This window comes from Vicugna pacos, chromosome 12 (assembly GCF_048564905.1).
Source record: "Vicugna pacos chromosome 12, VicPac4, whole genome shotgun sequence".
Classification (NCBI taxonomy): domain Eukaryota; kingdom Metazoa; phylum Chordata; class Mammalia; order Artiodactyla; family Camelidae; genus Vicugna; species Vicugna pacos.
In genome coordinates, this window is record NC_132998.1 from 16,620,862 (window position 1) to 16,644,795 (window position 23,934).

Consider the following 23,934-nt stretch of genomic DNA (forward strand, 5'->3'; position numbering starts at 1 on the left):
TTTTGTTTCTTAAAAAAGAAAAAAGGAGAAGGTTTTAAAGAGTAAATAATGTGGTTGGACACTGCAGTCTGTTGTACCTGCAGGAAACAGAACACGCGCTCAAGTCCAGCAAGCTGGCAAATGATAATCCTCAAGGGGAAGGAAAAGCGAAGAAGGCAGAGATTTTAAGGCAGTAACAGACATGACATCTGAAGAAGAGAAACCCAGCATTTGGAGGCGCTACAGGTACCAGTCCTCCACTTCCCATAGCTGCAGTATCTGATGACGATCAATCATGGCCACTCACTGTCCCACCGCTGCCAGGTTATCCCAGGACCAATACAATTTCCTCCAAGTCTCTCTCCATTAAAATTTTTTCATTTACCCCCTGACTCCCAACCATCCCAATTACCATAGAATTGCCCTGCAGATCCCCTCCTCTCCCCAGCACTACCCATCACATGTGCATCAGCCCAGGCTCTTAGGCTGCTGACATCCTGTATCCTGCACGCCTTGCTCCTCCTCACCGCCTTTCTTCTCCGCTTGCACATTAGCTCCAATCTGTCAGCCAGCTGCACCGCAGCAAGGAAGCCAGAGAGCAGGGCGGGCACGGACAGCTATTGACCACGGTCAATAATCACTCTTCCTATTGTGCGGAGTCTCTATAATCGACTTTTCCAGGCCTTGCTCATTTGTTTTTTAAGATCCCAAATGAAATTTAATTTTTCCAATAACATCTTTAAAGTTTATTATTTTCCATCTATCCTAACACACCTTGTACTCAACATTTAAAACTAAACAGTATATGATTTTTTTAAGACGCCATGGCAACCAAAGATTAAACTTGACTTTGAATAAAAGAACTCAGCCTCCCTGAAAAAATCTCCTCTTAGCTGGAAAGAATACTAATATAATTTTATGTGGAGTCTTGTCAAGTGCATTCAAGAAATGTCAAACTATATTTTTAGCCGTGGAGTTTGCTTAATCCCATAAGACTCTATCTCGCCTTTATGTTGACAAATGAACAGGACTGAAATATCAGGGATCTGAGTTTCTGTCAAGATCCACTTCGCATCAAAAGTTGTTCTTGCACAGCTGTTTTCTCAAAACTTCTGAATTAAAATCTGCACTTACCTTATCTTATGACTCCCTTGGGTATTCTATTGAATTCCTTTGTTATCACACCTTAATTGACTCTAAGCTTTACTTTTATAGACAAGTCAATGAACTGTTGTGGAAACATAACACGGCAGGGAAATCAGATGAGGGGCTCTTGATAATTGTCATTGACTAGGAAAATGTCATCTTTGCATGCCTGCTTCCCATGTCTGCTCTTTGAATGGCATGTTTGGCCCAAACTCCTCCCCTTCATACTTTTCTCCATGTAATGCATTGTAGAGAATATAAAATTAGTCTTTTAATAAAATCTGCAACTTGGACCCTGCAAAATAAACAGGACTAAAAATATATGGTGAGAAACCCTTTTAAATGAGTGTCCTCTTTTGCCTCTAACATTGGTAGAGGAATTCTAATACTTCTTGGAACTTAGATTTCATCAGGAGAGAAAATTATGAGATAAAGTTTTGTGGAAGTAAAAAGTTGAAACTACCTACTTTGTGTCAAGATTATATTTTAAGATTCAGCATTTTCAACATAACTTTTTAATCACTTATTTTAGTAAATAGAGATTGATTTATTTACTCAAGGTTGTCTTATCCTTCGGAAAATGTAGCTGAGATGTAAGTATTCCTTACAGAATATAAACTTTTCATGGTGAGTTTTCAGCACTAAACATAATTCATAGAATTCGTATCTTAATTTCCACCAGCAGAGGAGATCCTGGCAAAGGACGTAAGATTAACACCATGTATATTTATAATTTAGAATGATCCACTGGAAGCTGACCTCATTTAAAAAAAAAACCTGCAAAATAGTGAATATACAATCTTGATGCTAGTTCAGTCTGGCTGAGCTGTGGGAATGGCAGTAGAGCAAAAATTTTAAAAGATGTTAAAATTAGTAAAAAGTCTTCATTCAGAAAATGCAAATTGTGAACTATATTTTAAGCTGATCTCATTTATGAAACACTATAATTTTTTAAATTAAGTAACACTAACAATATTAACAGTCATAATTCCACAAGCTTTATCTTGATCCCACAGCGGTTCACAGCTATATTCCCTAAGAAATAATTATTAAAAGTAAGCCACCCTCTGAGCTAACAGCAACAATACTTCGTAACGTGGAATGAGAAGTGAAGAATCAAATGAAAGACCATGGAGAACTGGGGGAGTGGGTCATGTGCTGGTGGGAGTGTGGACCGGAAGTTTACCTAGATGACACTCGATTAGAATGGGCAGAATGATGGTATGATTGTTTTTCTCCATATTTTGAGCTGGAAGGACAGGTCGGGGGTGCCCGTCCTGCTGTCTGGAGAGGCCAGTTTCTTGCATAACTGGAGCCAAGGCCCAGGCATAGTGATATGGGTCAGTTTCTCAGCAAGGCTGGTGTATAATCAGGGGAGTCTGCTCTGAGCATCAGAAGGAAGCCAAAGCCAGAGCTGCTCTCTAAGAGGCCCAAAGTAAGTTGCAGACTTACCCCTGGAGACCAGGGAACACTTACTGAACACCTCCATTGCCCTGTGGCCACGTGTGTGCCTGTGAGACGCTGGGACTCAGTGAGGAGGCCAGCCCGCCTCTCGCCCGCTTTACCTTCATGCCTGCTTCTCTGTTGTACAGGCTCCTAGCATCAAAAGATGCTTCCCCGTGGTCTCCCGTCAGCCTTAATATCGGATGGTTAGGACTGCATCCTATATGTCAAAATACCCTCAGGCCAAACTTCCTGGAATCATCTGACAGAAACAGTCCCAAACTTGCCTGCATATTAGGGTCTCTGGGATCCCTTTAAAAATTCCAATGCCCAGGTTACAATGCAGCAAATTAAGACCCTATCTCTGGGAGTGGGACATAGGCACCAGTGATCTTTGAAGCATCCCAGGAGATTCCAATGTAAAGACAAAGTTGTAAACACTGCCTTACGGAATACGGGTAAAAAAAATTGATTTAGGCAACCAACTAAACAATAAGCCTGGTTCATTGTACCCACATAGAAACTGCCTCAGAGCTTTACACATATTAACACCTTAATGACATCTGTATTCATTTAAGATTTGCACAGTGCATGTTCATTAGGGACCCACCTGCCTGCACATCCCTGCCTCACGATAAACCAAAGCTAGTCGGTCAGTCAACAAACACAGCATGAGCTCCAGGTCTCTCTGCACCCGTGCAGCTCATGGCTAACCTGTCCCCCATAGCAAGCATTGCATTAACGCTTCAGGGAGTGTGTGTGAAAATGCCTTTTGTCCACCTGACCCTTAAATGTTTGGGTAGGATGAGTGCGAAGTGGTACAAGGGCTCGCGGTTTTCTCATCCACTGCGTCTCCCCTGCGTCTTAGTGGTCAGAACAGAACAGGGAGAACCAACCCTTCGAGGATGGGTATGTTTACGAGGTGTGATGGAGACGTTCCAAAATGACACCTGCCCGAAATTCACTCCTCACGCCGCCCTCTCCACATTGACACCGTGCGCCAGTCTGCAGCTCATGGAAAGCACAGAGCAGGCGGCCAGTAGCAGAATTTGTGCTGAGGTAAGAGCCTACTTCTCATTCCTGGTATTTTTGCCCCGAACTAAATTTTGATGCCTCTTTGTACGGAATGCTCTCTGGTTCGACACAGCTCCCCCTCCCCGTCTACTCCACACCCCCTTTTATCTCATACCAGATGGTTCACACTGTTACTAGAGTGGCCTGGCCCTCAGGGTATTTGAATTTGCCACTGCAGTATTCATTATTTATATGAGTTTAACAGAGAAAGCCACTGTCACTCATGAAAAATCTCACCACAAATTGATGACTCAGGATATGGAAAGAAGGCTGGGAAGATCTGAGGAGACCAAAAGACGGTGTAGGACATCACACAGTACCCACACTGGCCAACCAGGCAAGTGTTGTGAAGGGCTGGCTGGGGCAAGGCCCTTACGGAGACTCCTTTAATAAGAGGAAGTTTTTTGGGGGTGAGGGTTAATTACATTTATTAATTTTAATTTTTTTAATGGAGGTACTGGGGATTGAACCCAGGACCTCATGCCTGCTAGGCATGCACTCTACCCGTGAGCTATCCCCTCCCCAGGAAGTTAATTTCAAATGCAGTGATAACTCCATTTTTACCATATTTAATATATTCTGATCTTTTACTCCATCATTCATTTGTTATTATCCTGTAGGTGCTTAATAATGTATTTGTTAAGTGACTAGATTAATAAAAAAAAGTCCAATGTGTCTTGGACTATGAAAGGTTTGTAACTTTGCAGCATCAAAATTTGGAAAATATTAAAAAAAAAAAGGCACCTAGAGACAACTTACTGGATGAGTTTTACAATGTAAAAATGATTTGTGGGAAAAAAGGCAGTTTGAATGGAGGCAAAATTAGGGAAATATCGAGACTAACACAATACTAAAAATAAATCTGTACCATCCTTCACTTAGGAGAATATGCCCTGAGCCTCACAGGGCTTTCAACACTAGAGAACATATTTTCACAAAAATACGATCTATACAGATAGTCAATTGGAGATGTCAACAACTTTAGAAAGATACCAATGTTACCACCGTAGAGATTTTTAGGGCTAAGAAAGCAGTGGACATGAATAGGTATTAGAAATAATTATTCTGCTTATTTTCTTAAGTGTTAAGATACAGGATTTGTAAAATATATATTTGCTTTACTACACCTGGTATACATTATTTTTGTATTTTAGAAAAAAATGAATTTTAAATGGTCTTTGAAAAGACATTTTATATCTCTACCAATATAGTAAATCCAATTTGTTGATAAATAAACAAATATTTCAACAATTTTATCATTTTAATTATACTTAGTCCCCTTTTAATACTCAAAAGCATCATATAATGAGGTTGCATAATAAACTATAAGGTCACTATATAAATAAGTATTCATTAAGGGAATTAGTGAGTTTAGATGTCTAGCATCTGGTTAGACAGAAGATTGATTCATTCTGCTCAATTTTTATTGAAGCAAAATAAAATGCACTTTTTTTTCAGATCTGCACTTAGATTTGTCAGAAATCTTTCATTGATTCTATCGCCTCTAGTTGAAATTGAAAATGTCAAATAGAAATTAGGATAATTATAAGTCAAGGGAAAAAGTACTCAGATCTTGAAAATTATCAGCTTTCATTTTTCTTCAATAGCAAGAGGTTCACAGCATTTTTTATGATGTATTTTGAAACCTTTGTGAGAGGTGCCATTCTTTTCAATGAAAACAGATGGCGTCTCTCCAGGTTTCCTGTTTCATCTCAAGCGCTTGACTCATTTAGGCAACAGTTCTCAAATAGACCCTCCTCTTAGTAGTCAAGAACAGTCTGGAATTTTCAAGTGGGCACATGTGGTATTTCCTGTAAGCTCTGGCTATAGCACTGAATAAACTACTAATGTGAACCTAATCTTCTGCTCTATTTGATAACCTTCAGAAATGTCAAAGGTATTTATTTGAGATCATATTAACTAGTACGTTTCATTAGTATTGCATGCTTAGCTGACCCCTTTCTTTGTGCAACGCCACGTTCACAAAGCTACGTAAGAAATTCCACGGAGCAACTTGGCAGACTTGGGAAGACACTGAAGTCAGCTCAGGTCCGGGCTAAACCCTAACACGTTTTGTCAGTGAGGGCAAACAGAAGCTCTGGATTTCCCAATCAGCCTTCAGATACACAAGAACAGAGAAGAATAGAAGGCATACATGGTTCTCCTTAACTACTCGTTTTCAAAATACTCCTTCTGTTCACTCAAATACTTCAGTCTCTTGAAATATGATGTAATCGTTTTTATAAAGCGACAAAAGACTAAGGACTAGGCATTTCATTGTTACAAATTTCTTCTTGATGTTTATAGAACATTTAACTACAAATACAGTACACGCTGTGAATACAAAAATCTTTAGTGCTCTAAGAATCCTTGGGGCAAACATCCGCTAAAGGGTAACAATTTTATGTAAACAAAATGCTTAGCACTTAAAAAACCAGGAACTGAAGTAGCTATCTTAAGAGTATTACCATATAAAGCCATTCTTTTACTTTCTTCCAGCCTCAGAAATAAAATGTTTTCGACCACCTATATTTGTCAAAAGGGAACAGGAAAAAATAGCTGACTTTTCTAAAGTTTAAAAGTAATAGTTTGGCTGGGATGTGATGTACTATCAATCACTTGGTACCTAAAAAAATATGCACTCCCTTCTCCCAACTGATGACAAAATTCAACAAATTTTATTGGCACATGGGCAGAAAAAAAAAATCAAACCAACTTCTATATCTATATTCCATGTCTTGTTAGTATCTAAAATATGCCCAAGAAAATTATTTATCCTTGGCAGGTTAGTATGGTAGTTGAAAGCACTGAAAATTTTGAAAATTAATTGAAAATTTACACACACACACATAAAATAGTGCTTGGCCCACAGAAAGAGGCACTAAATAAAACATTTTAAAATGTACAAGGGGAATAATCCAACTACTTCTAGAATCACTATAAAAAGAAGCACACAGCTTCATTTTTGAGGTTCTAATCTGAGCTGATATTAACAATGAGTACTCATTTCATTATAGAATCGACTTTCAGAGGAAAAAAAGTTATCAATGTCTCCTGGCTTTTATTGAAACTTCAGGCAAATGACTGATAAACGGTGCTTTAAAAAGCATGGCGCACCATGTTAGAAAAGTCATAAAGAACGTGTGGACAAAGAGGACACCTGCCTTGTGCAAGTATAAACCCGGTAACAGAAACAAAGTATAATGGAATGGAAAGACGCTACACCTAAGCTGGGGACAGAAAAAATGAAAAGTGAGCATCTCCTGCCTCTAATGGGACTGTCTTTCTACAAGAGATGTCCTTAGTGTCTTTCATATTTTAATGTAGTTCAATTCAATACACTTTCCTAGGTGCCTTTCACACTCTTAGAATAATATATTCCATAAATTTCTAATAAGTGAATATAAATTACATACACTGTACCTATAACATACTATGGAATTTCTCATAGACGTTGAGTTTAGAGAGTTGTAGCAGAGCCAGAATTTATGCTTCTATTCTTAAATATCTATATGCTATACTACAATCTATTTTACTAAAAAAAAAAGAAATCTTTTTTTATTTTACATAATATTGTTAGTACTTTAAAAATTCAAGAATTCTAAAAATTAAGACTCTTGATCACCATTTGTGATGCTATCTGAAAACAGGAGGTTAGACCCTCTTGTCTTATTAATTTTTTAGTAAGAACTTATTATTTTGAAGGAACATGGAACACAATGTTAAAATATTTATAGATACATTAAAATATTTATATATGCAAAACCAAAATGACCATATTTGGTTCCTTTTAAATTTTCTAATGAGAAGGAAATATATAAAAAAAATTCCTCTCTTAGACTCTCTGTTGCAATCAAATAATCAAACAAACTGACAATATTTTTTGGCAATTATGAGTGTCATGCAATCTACTGTCCTTAGGTTTTCTCTGTGTGGTAGTTAATACTGGTGTCCCACCCAGATCCTCTTCACCTACTGGTACTCTCCATTCCTCAAGAACATAACACCCGCCCAGAACATCAAGCCAAGGACAGGCTACCTGAGGCCACATGACTGCATCTTTGCTTGCCTCCTTCCCCGTCTCTCTCCTGCGTCTCTCATCTCCTTACAGATTTCCCTGAAGAGCACGTTTGCAATAAATCATGTGCCAAGTCCTGGAAGCATGCTCTTTCATATGGTATCTCACTCAAGACAGAATCTTTACAGAAAGTCTATTATCTATTTAAATGCTTGATCCAGTTTCCAATTTCACTGTATAAAATATAGTAATGAAATGTAACATAAATTTACCAAACATGAATCAACTCACCAGAAAGTGGACTGTAATCATGAACGGGCTTCAACGAACCAGCAGGCAAAGATAGCAAAAGGGAAAATCTCAGAGTAACGCTGGGCTCTTGGGTCCAGCTCCAATGATTAAATACCTGATTCGCCCCTTCCATGTGTCATATACACTTGTTCAGTGAGTTTACTAACTATGATCCTTCTATCCAGTGTCTCACAATTTAAATTCTTTTTTATTAGGAAGTTCAGTAAAGCTATTATTGCTACTTTATCTGAGATACTAAATCAATTCAATTATGCTCTTTATTCTGTCATTTTGAAATATCAGTGGAAAAGAAATGATTAGAAAACTGGCATTGATCGTAATATGAATTGACAAGCTCAATTCCAGACAGAGTAACAAGCTAGACGTGATGTCGGTTATATTCCAGGCTACTGTTCACTGACAGACTGAGCATTTGCAGAACAGTCCACCAATGTATATGACAGAAAATTTTGAACCAAATAAACTATTATTAATTTGGTGAAATAAAAATATCATAGACAATCATACCCCTGCCTTAGTAAGTATGCAATAAACATGGGGACAATAGAAAAACTCACCAAATTTTAGGTATGTATTTAAAATTACAAAATTTAGTTCATATTTTCTATATTTAAGCTAGAAGGAATACTTTACTCTTAAAGTCTGCAGAAATATTTCCACCCTCTATAACTGAACACTAACCCAGAAGCATAAATTATTCTCAAGTATATGCCATTCTTTAATTCTCTCTGCTTCTGTCCACTGAAGTTTAACCGATTTCCTGTCTTACATAGTACAGTAACAGCTCTCTGCTTAAGTGGCTGAAGGGCTATATTGCAACCTAGCCTTCTTCTGTTGCCCCAGGAGCAGAACTATGCCCCTGACAGCAATGATGACCATTCGAGGAACCCTTTGGCGAGCTCTAAGAGGCTCAGACTTTATTTTACCAAAGAATGCCTTTTATACTCAAAGGTTGCATCACCATTCCAAGAGGATTACATCAACCACCTACTACTTCATTCAAGCGTGTTTCCTAGCACGTGTCCTCCTGCTCATAGAAACATGCTCAGTAACGGAGTTTGAGACCCACGCACCCTGAACAATACAGCTCTCATCCCTCCCCATTTTCAAAATTGTAGAATGCCCATTTTGACACCACTCAGTCACAAAATCCAACGAGAGAAAAAGAGAAGTAGAACTTAATGCTTATGTGCTCTTAGGATCTCTCTATTTACTCCTTCAATAAATATTTCTCCAGCACCTGTTTCATGCCTGGTACTGTGCTGGGTGCTGGGAATACAACTGGGAACGCAGCTGACACTGTGGCTCCGCTCACGAAGTTTATAATCAAGTAAATGAGAAAGAGTTTTCAGCTTCGCCTCTTAAGTAAACACAATCTTTCAAAACGAAGATATTAGCAACATAAATACAAATCAAAAAAATCTCTCAGAGGAAGTAGGAAATGCGTGAAAAATAAAAAGGCAGATTTTATCACTCAAATATTTAGAAGGATAATGTGGTTTTTACACACAAAACAGGCATAATTAAAATAGAAGGATAAAATATACTTTTAAAAACACGTTTTTTCCCCTAAAATCATATTCTTACAGCTTAGAGCCTCCAAAGAGAGAAACAAATAAGCAAATTTTACAATTTTATTTCCTGTTTTAATCCAACTACAAAGGCTATGTTTCATCAATCCAAATGCATTTTCCACATGAAGGTACTGACTGTGCTTGTCTGGCTTTTAAGGAACTCTGAATTCGAAGAAGAAGAGGAAAAAAAAGCTGTTAAAATCACACATAATTTTAAAACCAAATGGTCACTATGAGAACCTGAAATAAAGGTAAAGACTATTGACAAACAAGGGAGTTGTTTTATGAGTGTACAACGTGACCCCATGGAATTAGCTTTGCCGGTAGTGGCACGAATCCACAAACACCCACAGGTAACACTGGGAATGGCATGTCAAGATCAACCAGGGTCTGTGACCACTGAGAGCTATACACACAGAATGTGGTTTTATGATGTAGGACACTTTATGGCAACTTCCGTGTTTCCCATCAAAAGTGTTTTTAGGTCATGGCTCAACTTCATTTTATTTGTAACCTCCTTCACCTCCCTACTACCATGAACTTCAAACCTTTTTGTTTTTTTTTTTTGGCCATGTTTTACTTAACCTTTAATATATTTTAATTTAAAAAACTAACAGTACGTTTTGGTCTGAAGTGGTCCCTCTGCTGAAAAATGCCAGTTGCTACCTATCATTCTGGTTTTCAAACCAAAACCCCAAATGTTTAATAAATAAACATTGGAACTATCTGTCATTCTACTCCAAACCAGCTAGCCTAGGGAAAGAGGCCAGAGACAGGAGGCAGTAAGATCCTGGACCTGTGACCACAGGGACAGTGGGCAGAGAAGTAACAGAAGACTGAGCAGCCCCCAGTGTGGCCCCCGTTTTTTGGCAGGATAAGACTCATGTGCATCCTCCTACACTTAATTCCTTTGTATCTTAGAAGGGAAAAAGTTAAAGTCAGCCAGCTGTGGCTTCTGGCCTGAGTTAGGATACTTACAACGGAGTCCAATGTCCCCACCACTATTAGGAGCCAGGCGCCACTTACTGCTGGAAGAGAAAGCCGTCAGGGCAGGAGAAAGCAGGGGCTGGGGAAACGGGGTGGATGATCAGCTGTAGACAGACAGGAAGTGACTCTTCCCTCTGGTCTTAAGTGAGGGGCAGAAGCAAGAGCCGTTATGATGTTCTCAGAACCCCCTGCCACCTGAGACCTTGGCGGCGGCCAGGACCTCTGTCTTCCAGAGCGGGAGGTGGTAAGGCTGGAGCAACGTGCTGTGGCACTGGCTGGCCCTCCCCCATCCTTTGCTTAACAGCACAGAGCGTGGGCAACTGTGGGGACACGTGGCAATGGCGTGGCATGAGACACCCAGAACTTTTGTTTTATGTGTGTCTTCATGATAGAGTTCTCCTCCACAACCAGTCACATGAAGGACCAACTCAGCGCTGAATTACAGCACTCATCACTTCATGTATTTCTTTTGTCCTAATTAAAAAAAAACCTATTTGACAAGAAAACTTAGCAACTTTAACCCTGACATGTACGTATAGCGCTCTGCACCATGGCTTTTACCACAGAGCCCGGAAAAGTCAGGACTGCCTATGAAATGGAACCCAGCAGAATTTGATGCCCAGTCGTGTGAGGATCAAAGATATTTGTCAGATTGGCTGGTACTGGCCTTGCCTGTGGATTACATCAGTCCCGGGATGCCTTTTAAAACCGTCAAAAGTTCTGAATTGTTTCCACCAAAGAGAAATCCTCCATTTCTGAAATACACTGAAAGGCACACTTTTATTGGAAGTGTCAATAGTCCCTCACTTTTCCACGCCAGTCACCTTCATCATTGGTATTCATTTCATGATGAGAATCCTATGGACAAGTGAAGGTCATGGCTTCCTGAGACTCCTCTCATGAGGAAAACTATTATTTTTTTTAAATGTTATCAACGTGCACATATGTAGACATATAAATATTTATATGGGAACTTACCACCCAGTCAGCAAATAGAAATGGGAATAGAAATGATGTGGTCTGGGAATCCTCCCTGTGTGACTGTATTTTCAAATCAGGAGAGAATCATTTCTTTTGCCATTTCTATCCCTGTGTCTAATGGGGAAAGGTCAGTATTTCAGATAACATAAGCAGAAAGGGACTTGAATTCTCCCCCAGTTTACAGAAAGGAAATGAGGAAAGGCCCCAGAAGGTTAAGTGATTTAAGATCCCATTGCTGGGTTAAAACTACAACACAGTTTTCTTGAGTCTCAACCCAGCCCTACTCCTGTGGTATGGGAAGTGTTGATTAGAGCAGTAATCCAGGGTATAGGAAAAGGTAAAAAAAAAACTTATCAGGTTAGCCAGGAGAAATAGAAGGCATTAAAGAAGTAAATTTAGGAGGAACTCTGAAGATCAGCCAGACCTTGTAGAGAGAGAAAGATCACAGTCTGTAATGTGAAATTATTGGTAACCCCCTAAACCACAAAAGTGCAGAGCAGAAATCCAACCAGGAAGGGTTCAAGGTCTTTAGTCAGAGTCGTACCATGCATTTGCCTCTCAGTGCTGCCGAGGCATCAGACCCCACCTTACAGTTCAAAAGAAAAATAGCCTAATTTAAAAAGTAATGATGTAACTAGAAATAGAGGCAGAGCTATATATGGCCTAGGAAACACCATTTTGAGGGAAAGTCTGGGGAGAAGTTGGGTGGAATTGGGTCCCAGATAAATAACGATGTCATCATGGGAAAGAAAATGGTTTATGCATCACATGGCTGACTTGAGCCTGCAAACTGCAGAGAAGCTCCTAGGTTTTGTTGGTCTGTTGCATCTCCCCAGACTTCGATCACGGTCAGTGTCGGGCAGAAGTGAGGAAGCAAGGTACCCTATTGTTTCAGCCTACTCTAGCATCAGCCATACGAAGGAAACTGCAGATGCCCTGGACCCCAGGCCTGGGATAAGGCAGGATTCTCACACCCTTGGGACTCCACTGAAGGGACAGAAAATCTGGGAAGCCTAAGGCTTGGATCAATGAGCTGCCTTTGCCCACTTCAAAGGACTGGGCCCAGTCAGGGGTGTGGGTTCAAAAACATGAACAGTAACAATAAAGCACTTATATCTTCCTTACACATCAGCATTTTAAGTTCTGCCGCAGGGCCACACATTTAATCTTCATACAAAACCTGTAGCACTGGTAGGAATGATTAATCCCTTTAAAGAAACGTACATGCTAAGATTCAAAGGACTGTATATTATATGTGGAGGTCAAAGCATAGATGGCAGGGTCAGAGAATCCAAATTTCTGGAACTCCTGATCCAGTCCTCTTTTCTACTTTATTAAGTAGGTGCACCATAAAATGGAGTCAAAAATCAATCTAAAATTAATGCAGAATTTCCAAAAGGCATCACCTCAAATTTTAAGGAAATTACATGTTTGAAGTTCATATACTTCCTTCCAAATAGTTCTTCCCAATGGAAATGGACCACGCAGCCTGGTCTCCATGTCTAGTTTACCCTAATTGCTATTAACAGTGATTACAAATAAATAACTTTTTCAAATTATGATTTTAGAGTCAACTGAATGGGATGCATCTGGTAATTTGTTCTGGTAACATTCTAAAATTGAAGAGAGGTGAGAGAAATCTCAAAAACAGGCTATGCAGACTCTTCTGTGGTTACCCGATACGTCTGCAAGATGATGGCATTAGTCGCAGTTAAGATATAAATGCTTCCTGTTCCCTGAAAACACCTGCTCTAGGTAAGCAGTAAAGCTACCATTAGAAGTGGCAGTAACTGTTGTGACAACTTCCCTTAAGTATTAGGAACACACCTGTTGGGGCACGTCTGGTCACGTTTATTGTGGGCACCATCTTTCTTTTGGTCAGTCCCCTCATTTTCGAGTGAATGAATGAATAAAGCTAATTAGGATTAACTACACTTATGGAAGGTGTCAGTGAAGGTTAAAGTGTTCCACTTCTATGAGGAGTTATGCTCTTTGCCTCTGAGATTGTCTTCTAAACTTACAGGGTTTACGATCTTTAAGCTACATACCGTCTTTAATTAACCCAGTGGGGTTAAAAAGAAGCATTTACTCTCTCGGCAGATGAACTCAGCATGAAACACGGTTTGTCTATTTATTACAGGGTTATAACAATACAGACTAATAAGACACAAAAGAGATTAAAAGACAACTCTCTGAACTCTTCGTTACCATTAAGTTAGCAGATTCAATGAGAATATAGAAAACGATCTTTCAAGTTCTTAAAGAATGTTTCATATGGTCTTCTGACACAGGTCAAACAACATCTCTTACCTGAAAAGTGCACATGTTGGGGAAAAAAAATCTTCACAAATGTATTTAGAACTTCACAGGGAAGAATTTTCCGTTAGTTTTATGAATGTGTATACATTTGTATGTCCACATACATGCCTATGCATGTATTTTTATACATACACATATATACACAGATACATGTATTTTATACATAAATATATCCTGGTGGAGAGCCATCATTAGCATTGTAATTGTGTTGATTTCTTTCCAGATTTATCTATACTCACGAATATGTTTCACCTGAGAGGTAACTATTTTGTCCTAAACCATCAAAAGCAGTGTCTACCCAACATTATGAACATGTCTTCCATCTGACGTTTGAAATGGGTGAAGTTAAAATTTCTTACCATCCAAGCTGTGACAAAGTCCCCCATCCAGGTCCCTACTGCAGCTAATTTCATGAAACTTTCATTTCGGATGCCCATATAGTCTGTAATGACATATGCTCTGTGGAAACAAACACACAAGACATTGTCCGGACTCAGAGGGCCATACAGTCAAAAGCTTTCCGGTTCAGCAACAGGCAAAGGGACTTTTCCCCCTTTCAATGAGCTGTCTGGCTTTTGTCTCAACATACAGGCTCACAAACCTGAAAGGCCTAGGAAGAGCTCCTAGGGTGTCTGGGTCAGTTCCAATTAGATTTAGAGACTGACTGTGGTTATTACCAATTACCATGTGCATTTCGCTTTTGAGCTGTAGGACTGGCAAGAGCTTTTGAAAAATCAAACAGAAATACTCAGCAAAGGCAGCATTTCATGCTCTCCCAAGGATGAGGAGAGCAGAAACAATTCTTGAATTAGAGGAACCTGAAAGGAAGAGAAGAGCTCACTTTCCTTCAGTGCTGGCAAGTCAGAGCCATTGAAAGGGTGCTGGGAATACACTTGAGATGGAGTGTCATATCTGAAAAATGTTCAGAAGCATATCAAGGCTTGAGAAAAATTTCCACACGGTGAAGCAATGTAAAATTTGATTCAAATATATGTGGTTGAAATTATTACTTAAATAACAATGACCAGAAGATTTAATTTCACCACTCTGTTTACAAAGCTAATTCTTGTTTGCTTGCTATAACACCAATTCATGCTCCTCACAGCTCAAAGAGGCACATCCCACCATTAAATACAATTAATGAGACCACACTTACTGTTTATCAAGCATTTTCGTTTTCTCGTTTGATAGTCAAGAAAATCCTAAGTGTTATTATTCCCATTTTGTAATTTCTCTGAGAAAACCAGAGAGATCACGTAACCTGCCCAATCAAAACCACGTAACTAATGAGTGGCAGTGAGGAACCAAATTTCTCTGTTTTTTAACTCGAAGTTTTTTCACTGAGATTTCCTTTATTTTAATTGTGTTCCTTTTCTTAAACATAATAATGCCTGTTCAACTTAAGAGTCCTAGTTAAACTTGATTCTTTAGATTAACTTTACAACGATATGCAGTAGAGAATGACGTGTTTATTAGTTATCTACTGAAACTATGAAGAAGCACATTTTTGAAGTCACTGAGAGTTAAACCATCTCCAATTCAATTTTTTTTCCCTAGAGTTATTTCAGATAGTTTTTTTCCATCCATAAAAGAAACATAATCAAATAGCTTTATTAACAACAAAAACAAATTTATGAATTCTTACAACAACTCTTTTTCCATGCACTTCATTTATCACTTTGTAGGGGCTAGGTGAACATCTTAAGGTCTCATCTCAGAATTCTGAGTCTCTAATTCCATGGATTTTCATAATAGACAAAAAAATTTGAGCTACCATAAATTGCATGCTAACCATGTGCTAGAGATTGCTATTAGCACTTGAAATACAAAATCTCCATCAATTTTCATATTAGTACAATGAAATGTATGGTTATTCCTGGTTCACATATATGGGACTGAGACTTTAGAGAACTTTTGCAACGTTTTCCGAGGTCAAGCATTTAGCTGATGGACAACGCTTGAATCTAAATTTGATTGACTCCCAAATCCAGGCACTTAACCACTGTGCTATATCTTCTTCCTACAAGTGATAGTGGAGGTATAAAATACACAAAGAATATCGCAGCTCCCCAGTGTTTTAGTAAGACAGTGGTGATCGAGAATTATTTCCAGTGAGGATAATTCATAATAAGAAGTCAAGAGCAGCATCCAGAAGTTACAGCTCCCCAGAGCTACCATCAGTCTTGGCCTCCCACTTATAACTGAGTTGGCCAGTCTAAGCGGTTCTTGGGAAGTGAACTCAATGTATTATAACGTATTGGCTCTGATAATTGTCCAGACACCTACTTTGAAGATGTAATTTAATGTTGCATCTCTGTCTGTCTACTTTATCAATTAATTCTAGAATGTGTAGGGTTCGGGTAGAAATTTCAGGCTATCTTCCCTGTGGTTGTACAGACATCTGTAAGAGAGGGCATCATTCTTTTATTTCCATAACTAAAAATAGTAATGAGATGGTAAGCGTGCAACAGACCAATGATCGAGCCAAGAACAACTAAAAGAATATAAACAAAATATAAAAATTAATTCCCCAAATCTGCTTAAAGGCACTGAGAGCTGTTGAAGCAAGGAGGACTGGATAAACCAAGATACTAGATTGGAGAAAGTTGCAGAAAGGTTAGCTGTGTTCTCTCTGGGGACATTAGCTGATTCTGTGTGCAAGGCAAGAAGATGAGAATCTGGACTTTGGGCGGAGGGCAGTCTCAGGTGGTTAAAGAGGCAACAGTTGAAACAAGGAGTCAAGGTTCTTGTGAGAAACGAGAGGCTCAGAAAAAAGCATGATATGCAGTTGGCTTTCCTTTCAAGACATTTGCCAAATTGTGAACTTCTGCAGTGGGGATGCTAAGAGGCTAAGACATTCTCTGTGAAGTGTGGCCGAGGTCTGGCAACTCCACCATGCTGGGGAAACTAGTCTAGCTCAGAACCTGCCAGAGGGAATGGCCCAGGAAAATGCACAAGGGTATGGAGGGCTAGAGAAAACCAGAGATGGACGGATCTTTGATGAAACTATACATCAGTCCTTACCCAGTCCATCCCAGGACTGGGTTACAGCGGTCAGCTCCTTTGCACCTAACAGAGGAAAGCGTGAACATTTTCTGGAAGAATAAAATATTACCAGGATCCTCTACACATTTTTATATATAACATCCATCATTCAATCAAAAATTACTAGGAAGTCAAGAAAATCACTGAAAACTGAGAGAAAAAGCAATAGCTGAATCTAGATAACAAGTTCCAGGACAGGGGGTTATTTTGTGTATTCCCTTCACTGCTGTTTCCCCATAACTAGGGCACTGCCTGCAAATAGTAAGTGATCAGTACACATCTGCTTAACTTCCGAAATTACAAAGTGACCCAAGTTATTCATATTTATTTCTGTGTGACATGGGGAAACAAACCCATGTATGTTAAACCCTAGAAACAGCAAGAAAATAAGACTGAATCAAGAACTTTCCCATAAAGATATTAACCATGTTCTTACATTGTTTTGTATGTTCATTGCATTTCTCCAACTATATTTTTATCTCCTTGATTGCAGAATAACTGTCCTATGTTTATCTAAAAAGATAAATCAGCACAAAATAGAGAATTGTTCCTCCTCTGTGACTGTGGGCAGATGGTGAGTACTGAATGTCATAACAATGCAGATGAGAGAGCGCAGGCAATTTACGAATTAACTAATATACTTAAAAGTGAAGAGTGATATATAAAACTTAGTAGTTATTCTTAATTTTGCTGCTTTGGACAAATGTAAAGAAGAATTACAAATATGCAGACGTGCTGTGAAAACTTTCAACTACCACTTCGTTGATTTCCATAACCATTAACATTTAACACTATTTCCTGCTCAGGTGGAAAAGGACAGACTGTGCATATATTTACATCAGTCATTTTAGCCATTTTGGAATATCACACTGGACTCTGAAAAAGTGAACTTGGGGGAGTGATTCAAAATTAAATTTTATTTGCTAGGAGGCACAATTAACATTTTAGTTTTGTTCAGCGTTATAGCTAATTATTTCAACTCTTCATCCATCTTTTGTTTGTTTTGCTTTGTGCTTTAGCTGGTTATTTCCACTATGCATAGATCTAGAAGAGCTTGCAGTCCTACCCGCCTTCTAGGTAAATACTTATCAAGGATATTTTCTTTAAAGATTCTAAACAAGTTTCTCTTAAGGCTACAACTTGGGTTTTTATTTTTTTCTTGATTTTTTTCTTGAGATTTCAAGCTTAACCATCAAACTCATAACATATGTGTGGAAACGTCAACATACAGGATCTTGGAGAGGTTCATGATTACCATGACAACCTGAAAACATGAGCTACTAAGCCTGTCATTCCTAGGGAAACCTATGTGCCAAATGGCCATACACTAAGCAGACACTAACACGGGCTAAAGAGTTAATAAAGCTATAATATAAAGACTGGCCTTACAGGGGAGGGTCTTGAGACACTAACAACAAAAGCTCCAGTTTACTTTAGTCTTTTGCCTGTATGTAAGTGGATGCAGTCAATGCCAGGTGATTTAGGAGCCGAATCTCTGCATGTTTAAGAAGAGGCAGTGAACATAGATCACCAAACCCATACGGATTCATGCTTCACTGAAGATCCATCTGTGGCCAGCTGGATTCAGAATGTCACAGCTGTCTCTCTCAGCCATGTTTGGGCAACATAAACAAGACTGGGGGCTTCATACCCAAGTAAATCATGGATAAGGGGTTGCCTTACATGCGTACAGACCTGCGTTACACAAAATGAGACTCAAGCAACAACTCTACGTGTTCTGAAGGCTTGAGGTGAAAACCTGTCACTATAAAATGCCAGAAATTAAACCTAGATTTATTCTATTAAGCTTTCTCGATCTTTTTGCTTGTAATAAAATGGTTAACAGCCTTTAATCCAGTCACTTAGTCAACTCTTATCCAAATAACCACATTTTAATATTTTTGCTTAAAATTGCTAGTTCTTGACTATTGAAAGACTGCGATGGAGCTCAATATATGTGTATAAACCTTCCAGACAAGACCTAGGGTATGAAGCTATGGAGCAAGATCCAGGGAATGTCACAAATTTTGCAGGCAAGTGTTAGAAGGAGACTGGAATGGTAAAAATTGCATCTGGACCTAAAGATGCTTACAGATGAAATAGCAACTCAAGTTTCCCAGCTTCAGTCATTTACTCACTCCCTCTAATTCCTATAAGAAAGACATACAGAAGAAGACTGTATACGGAGTTTTCATTGAACAAAACCACCTTGACTATTAACACATGCATGTTACATCAACTCTTCTCTTTATTCCTTGCCTTCCTTCAGCCCATTCAGCGAAATTCATTTGTAGCAGATGTAGACACCCTAGAATAACATCAATTTCTCCCTCTCTTTTACCCTCAACACTTGATTAACCACTAAGGTTACTTCTCAAAGGCCCTCAAATCTATGCTGTTTTTCTGTCATCGCCATTACGAATGTCTGAACTCAATTCATAATCATTTCCAACCTGATTTACACAGTAGCCTCCTATTTCCCTGTGACTATCTTCCCCTTATTATAGGTTCTTTATTGCCACTACAGTAATTTCTGGGGAATAAATCTGGTATATACTAAAGGAACAGAAGTCCTGGAACCAGAAAGTACTGGGTTTTGTAAACCACCTCCCCACTCTATGACCCAGGACAAATGATCAACTTGATAACCATCTGTTCCCTTGTCTGTAGAATGGAGATGAAAATATCTCCCCTTCATGTAATCCCCTCGAGGGGATTACATGAAATAAGAATGTAAAGCTTATAGGACCACTATTTCCAAACAGGTATGCAAAAAAGAAAAGAAAAGAAAAGAAAAAAGGGTAGAACTCTAACCTACTGGCTCCCATTTCCAAAATATGATCATGGTTCCCATAGAGTAAAACAAGCATAAGAAGACCCTTCACTCTCTGTAAGCGACCTTATTTTTTAGACTCATCTTTCATCTCGCAACTCCTTTGTTCAGGCCCTCTTCTCCACCAAGAAACCAGTCTCATCAAACATCCCATCGTTCTGCAACGTTCCTTAGCCTCTCTGCATGCAATGCTCTCTTTGCCTGGAATTCCATCTCCTTTCTTCTGGCCTTAGATTACTAACTCAACCTGTCCACTGAGAAACCTCCTGCTATTATCCCCAAAAGTCATCCCTTCCCTGGTGTTACTGTGCCACTTTGAATACACTTTAATGCTAAATAAATTTCCCAAAGTAGTCTAATGATTTTCTCACCTTGCCCCTCTCTCCTACAAGACTTAGGCCATCAAGGGTAAAGAACATGTTTCTTTCACCTAGGCAGGTAAAGTTCTTTCTCCAGTGTATAGTGTGATTTAGGATTACACAGATACTTAAATGAATTCAGTAGTCAACTGATTAATGTATGAAGATGATTTAGATCATCAGACACCAAGTCCAAACTAGGAAGAGGATAAAAAGATAAAAGTTAAAAACAAGGATTCGCAATATAAGAAAAACTAAAACCGACAACATAATGCCATTTGCAGCAACATGGATGTTCCTAGAGAATGTCATTCTAAGTGAAGTAAGCCAGAAAGAGAAAGAAAAATACCGTATGAGATCGTTCATATGTGGAATCTAAAAAACAAAAACAAACAAACAAACAAAAACAAAGCATAAATACAGGACAGAAATAGACTCATGGACATAGAATACAGACTTGTGGTTACCAGGGGGGTGGAGGGTGGGAAGGGATAGACTGGGATTTCAAAATTGTAGAATAGATAAACAAGATTACACTGTATAGCACAGGGAAATATACACAAAATGTTATGATAAATCACAGAGAAAAAAATGTGACAATGAGTGTGTATATGTCCATGGATGACTGAAAAATTGTGCTGAACACTGGAATTTGACACAACATTGTAAAATGATTATAAATCAATAAAAAATGTTAAAAAAAGAAAAACTAAAAGAAAACATCAAAGATAAACTGTGGGTCATGTAATTAATTATGACATTCTAACAAAATTAGAATAGAATATCACTGTATCATTTTTATACCTCTTCTAGAGTGAAAAACTAGAGGCCAGAATATAACAAAATCAAAATGAAGAACATATCTTCGACTTTCTGCAATCACACACTGTAAATTTATTTAATTTGATTGTAAGTTAGTTGACTAACAATAAAATAGGTAAAATATTGTAAAATCTCTGCAATGATAACTACTGAATTTTACTGTTTTAAAATAATCCTCTTAAACGAGGCTAGATCTCAATATGTAGCTTTGTGCACCAATTTGCTGGCACAAACAACGAAAGAGCTATATAGCAAAATGCACTTATTTTATCCATGTGAAAAAAGCGAGAGAAAATTTATTTCACCGACCTTCAAATGCATACTGCCAAACTATATTTGTTGTTTGTCCTTTAAAGTCAAAATTTAGAAGCTTACAAGGTTATAAAACAATACAGCCTCAAAACTAATTTGAAAGTTACAGAATTCTCGTGGTTATGCCCAAGTTTCTGCCTGAGTTCCATTTTTCCTCAACTTCACAAACACCTCAAGAATATACAATCTAAATGGAGGCTGAAAATGGACCTGTCTTACAGAAAACAAACTATGGTTACCAAAGGGGAAAGGGTCGGGGGAAGAATAAATTAAGAGAATGGGATTAGCAGATACACACCATTACATATAAAATAGATAAGCAATAAGGATTTACCATATAACATGGGGAACAATATTCAATACTTTATAATAATCTATAAAGGAAAATAATCTGAATAAAAAATTATATACATATACATATAACTGAATCACTTTGTTGAACACCTGAAACTAACACAATATTGTAAATCAACTATAGTTCAATTAAAAAAAAGCCTAGCTTATACTTGTAATGAATTAAATAAACATAACCAAGACACTTCATCTATCTTTACTAAAGTCATTGTAAAAATAATAGAAAGGAAAAAAATTTAAATCCTGAGTTCATTGCTAAGAGAATCCTAATAAATCCCCAAGGGAATCCAGAGAGTCACAAATTACCTAAAATTAATTTCATATCTAACTTAATCACATTTTAATGTTAAGTAACATTCAATGTGTTTATAACTATCTAAGATATATCTGAATTGTAAAAATGATTTGCAAGCTAAGCCAGAATGGCTGGCATTCATTAATTTATCCTACATAACGATGCTTCTTTCCAAACTAATTAGAAAGTCACACAATAACTTATAGATTCTGCTAAGATTCTGATGCTGCTCAAAGTAGGACAAAAAGCAAGTTTGACTTTGACGGGTGTGTGTCAGTGAAGGCAAGAGTTCATGGCTGTTAAAAGGTCAAAATAGATGAGAAATAACGGAATGAAAACACTGGGAAATAAATACAGTAACTTTTGTCAGAACCTGTATTTTTTCTACTGTGTGTAACAAAATAAATAAACATAAAAAATGAGACTGTCTTTTTACTTCCTATGAAATGTTCAACATATGACTGCTTTGTGATACTGTGATAATTATTTTTTTTCCTTCCCTACTCTTTCCCCTCCTTCCCCTTCTCCTTCTCTTTCTTCTCCTCCTTCTTCATCTCCTTTTGATATGAATTTAGTCACCTCTTATTCTCTTCCTATTGACTACCCAACATTACTTCTCAATCATTTATTCCCTCTTCTTGTTGAAGAAATTTTTGGCTCCAACATTGTGAAGGAGAGGGTCTATTTTTTTTTAATCTAAGAGTCCTTCTTGCAGCATGTGAATTTATATCAGATAAGCATATATTATATTCCATATTCATTTACTCATTAAGCAAATCATTACTGGTGTCTCCCTGTATGCTAGACTGTGGGCCTAATGCTTGTGAACTCACTTTTCTAGGGGAAAAGCAATAGCATCTCAAAGCTAGTGATCACTTCCTGGATCATCAACTGGCACCTCTTGTCTAACAATTTCTTCCCTCCTACGCCACCTTTCCCCAGTCCACAGAGTCATGGGCAGAAGCTTTGAACACCTGGATACTCTAATAACCAATACTGTTAATAGCTTGTTTTCCCTTTTCTGGTAACTTAGAACCAAGATTCAAAGAGAGAAAGAGGAAATCTCTGTTCAGGGGGTTGAATTGAAAAAAAAAAAGTCCAATAATTATTAGTGACCACTTTCTATCTCCTGTAAACTGGGAAACTAAATTTGCAGCAAGAAAGAGTCTGGGATTAACAGATACACATTACTATATATAAAATAGATAAACAACAAGGACCTACTGTATAGCACAGGGAACTATGTTCAATTTCTTATAATGAGCTATAATGGAAAAGATTCTGAAAGAGAATATATATATATATATATATATATATATATATATATATATATATGTAGATGTATAACTGAATCACTTTGCTGTACACTCTAAACTAACAATGTAAAATGACTACATCTTAATAAAAAAATAAGAACTAAAAAAGTTTAAAAAGTAAAGAGAGCTAGGTGACAGAGAGAGATAGAGAGTGGGGTTGGGGAGGATCAGATGGGGGCAAGCTGACTCATGCAAAGGAGAAGAGAAGAAAGATAGGAGAGAACATTGGTGCTGTGAGAGTCTAATTCCAGTGCCCTCTGGAGACCTGCATTCCTGCCCTTTGGAATTATTGCTAGAAATTATTACTGCCCCCATCTTTCTTCTTAAGCTAACTTGACCGAGTTTCTGCTAGTTACAATAAACTGAGGTTGGTTTTCAGACAACTCCTAAGAGGAACAAGGATAAATGTATTGTGCCCACTCTTCATGACCCTGCCCGAGACAAAGAGAAGACTTCTTTTTTTTTTTTAAGATTTTTTATTGGTTTATAATCATTTTACAATGTTGTGTCAAATTCCAGCGTTCAGCACAATTTTTCAGTCATTCATGGACATATACACACTCATTGTCACATTTTTTCCTCTGTGAGTTATCATAACATTTTGTGTATATTTCCCTGTGCTATACAGTGTAATCTTGTCTATCTATTCTACAATTTTGAAATCCCAGTCTATCCCTTCCCACCCTCCACCCCCCTGGTAACCACAAGTCTGTATTCTATGTCTATGAGTCTATTTCTGTCCTTTCTGTCCTGTATTTATGCTTT

At 38.0% G+C, this 23,934-nt stretch overlaps 1 protein-coding gene across 8 annotated transcripts in view; it reads right to left on the minus strand.

The window, feature by feature from the left end:
* The window catches only part of TMEM117 (transmembrane protein 117), a 442,837-nt gene that overhangs the window by 177,514 nt on the left and 241,389 nt on the right, over nucleotides 1-23,934 (minus strand). For 7 of the 8 annotated variants that reach the window (XM_072972955.1, XM_031683081.2, XM_072972954.1 and 4 more), the window contains one exon: nucleotides 14,193-14,292. The exons of the other annotated variant lie outside the window; for it this stretch is intronic. In XM_072972955.1, coding sequence (XP_072829056.1) covers nucleotides 14,193-14,292 — 100 coding nt within the window. The remainder of the gene's footprint in view (nucleotides 1-14,192; nucleotides 14,293-23,934) is intronic. 8 annotated transcript variants of the gene reach the window in all.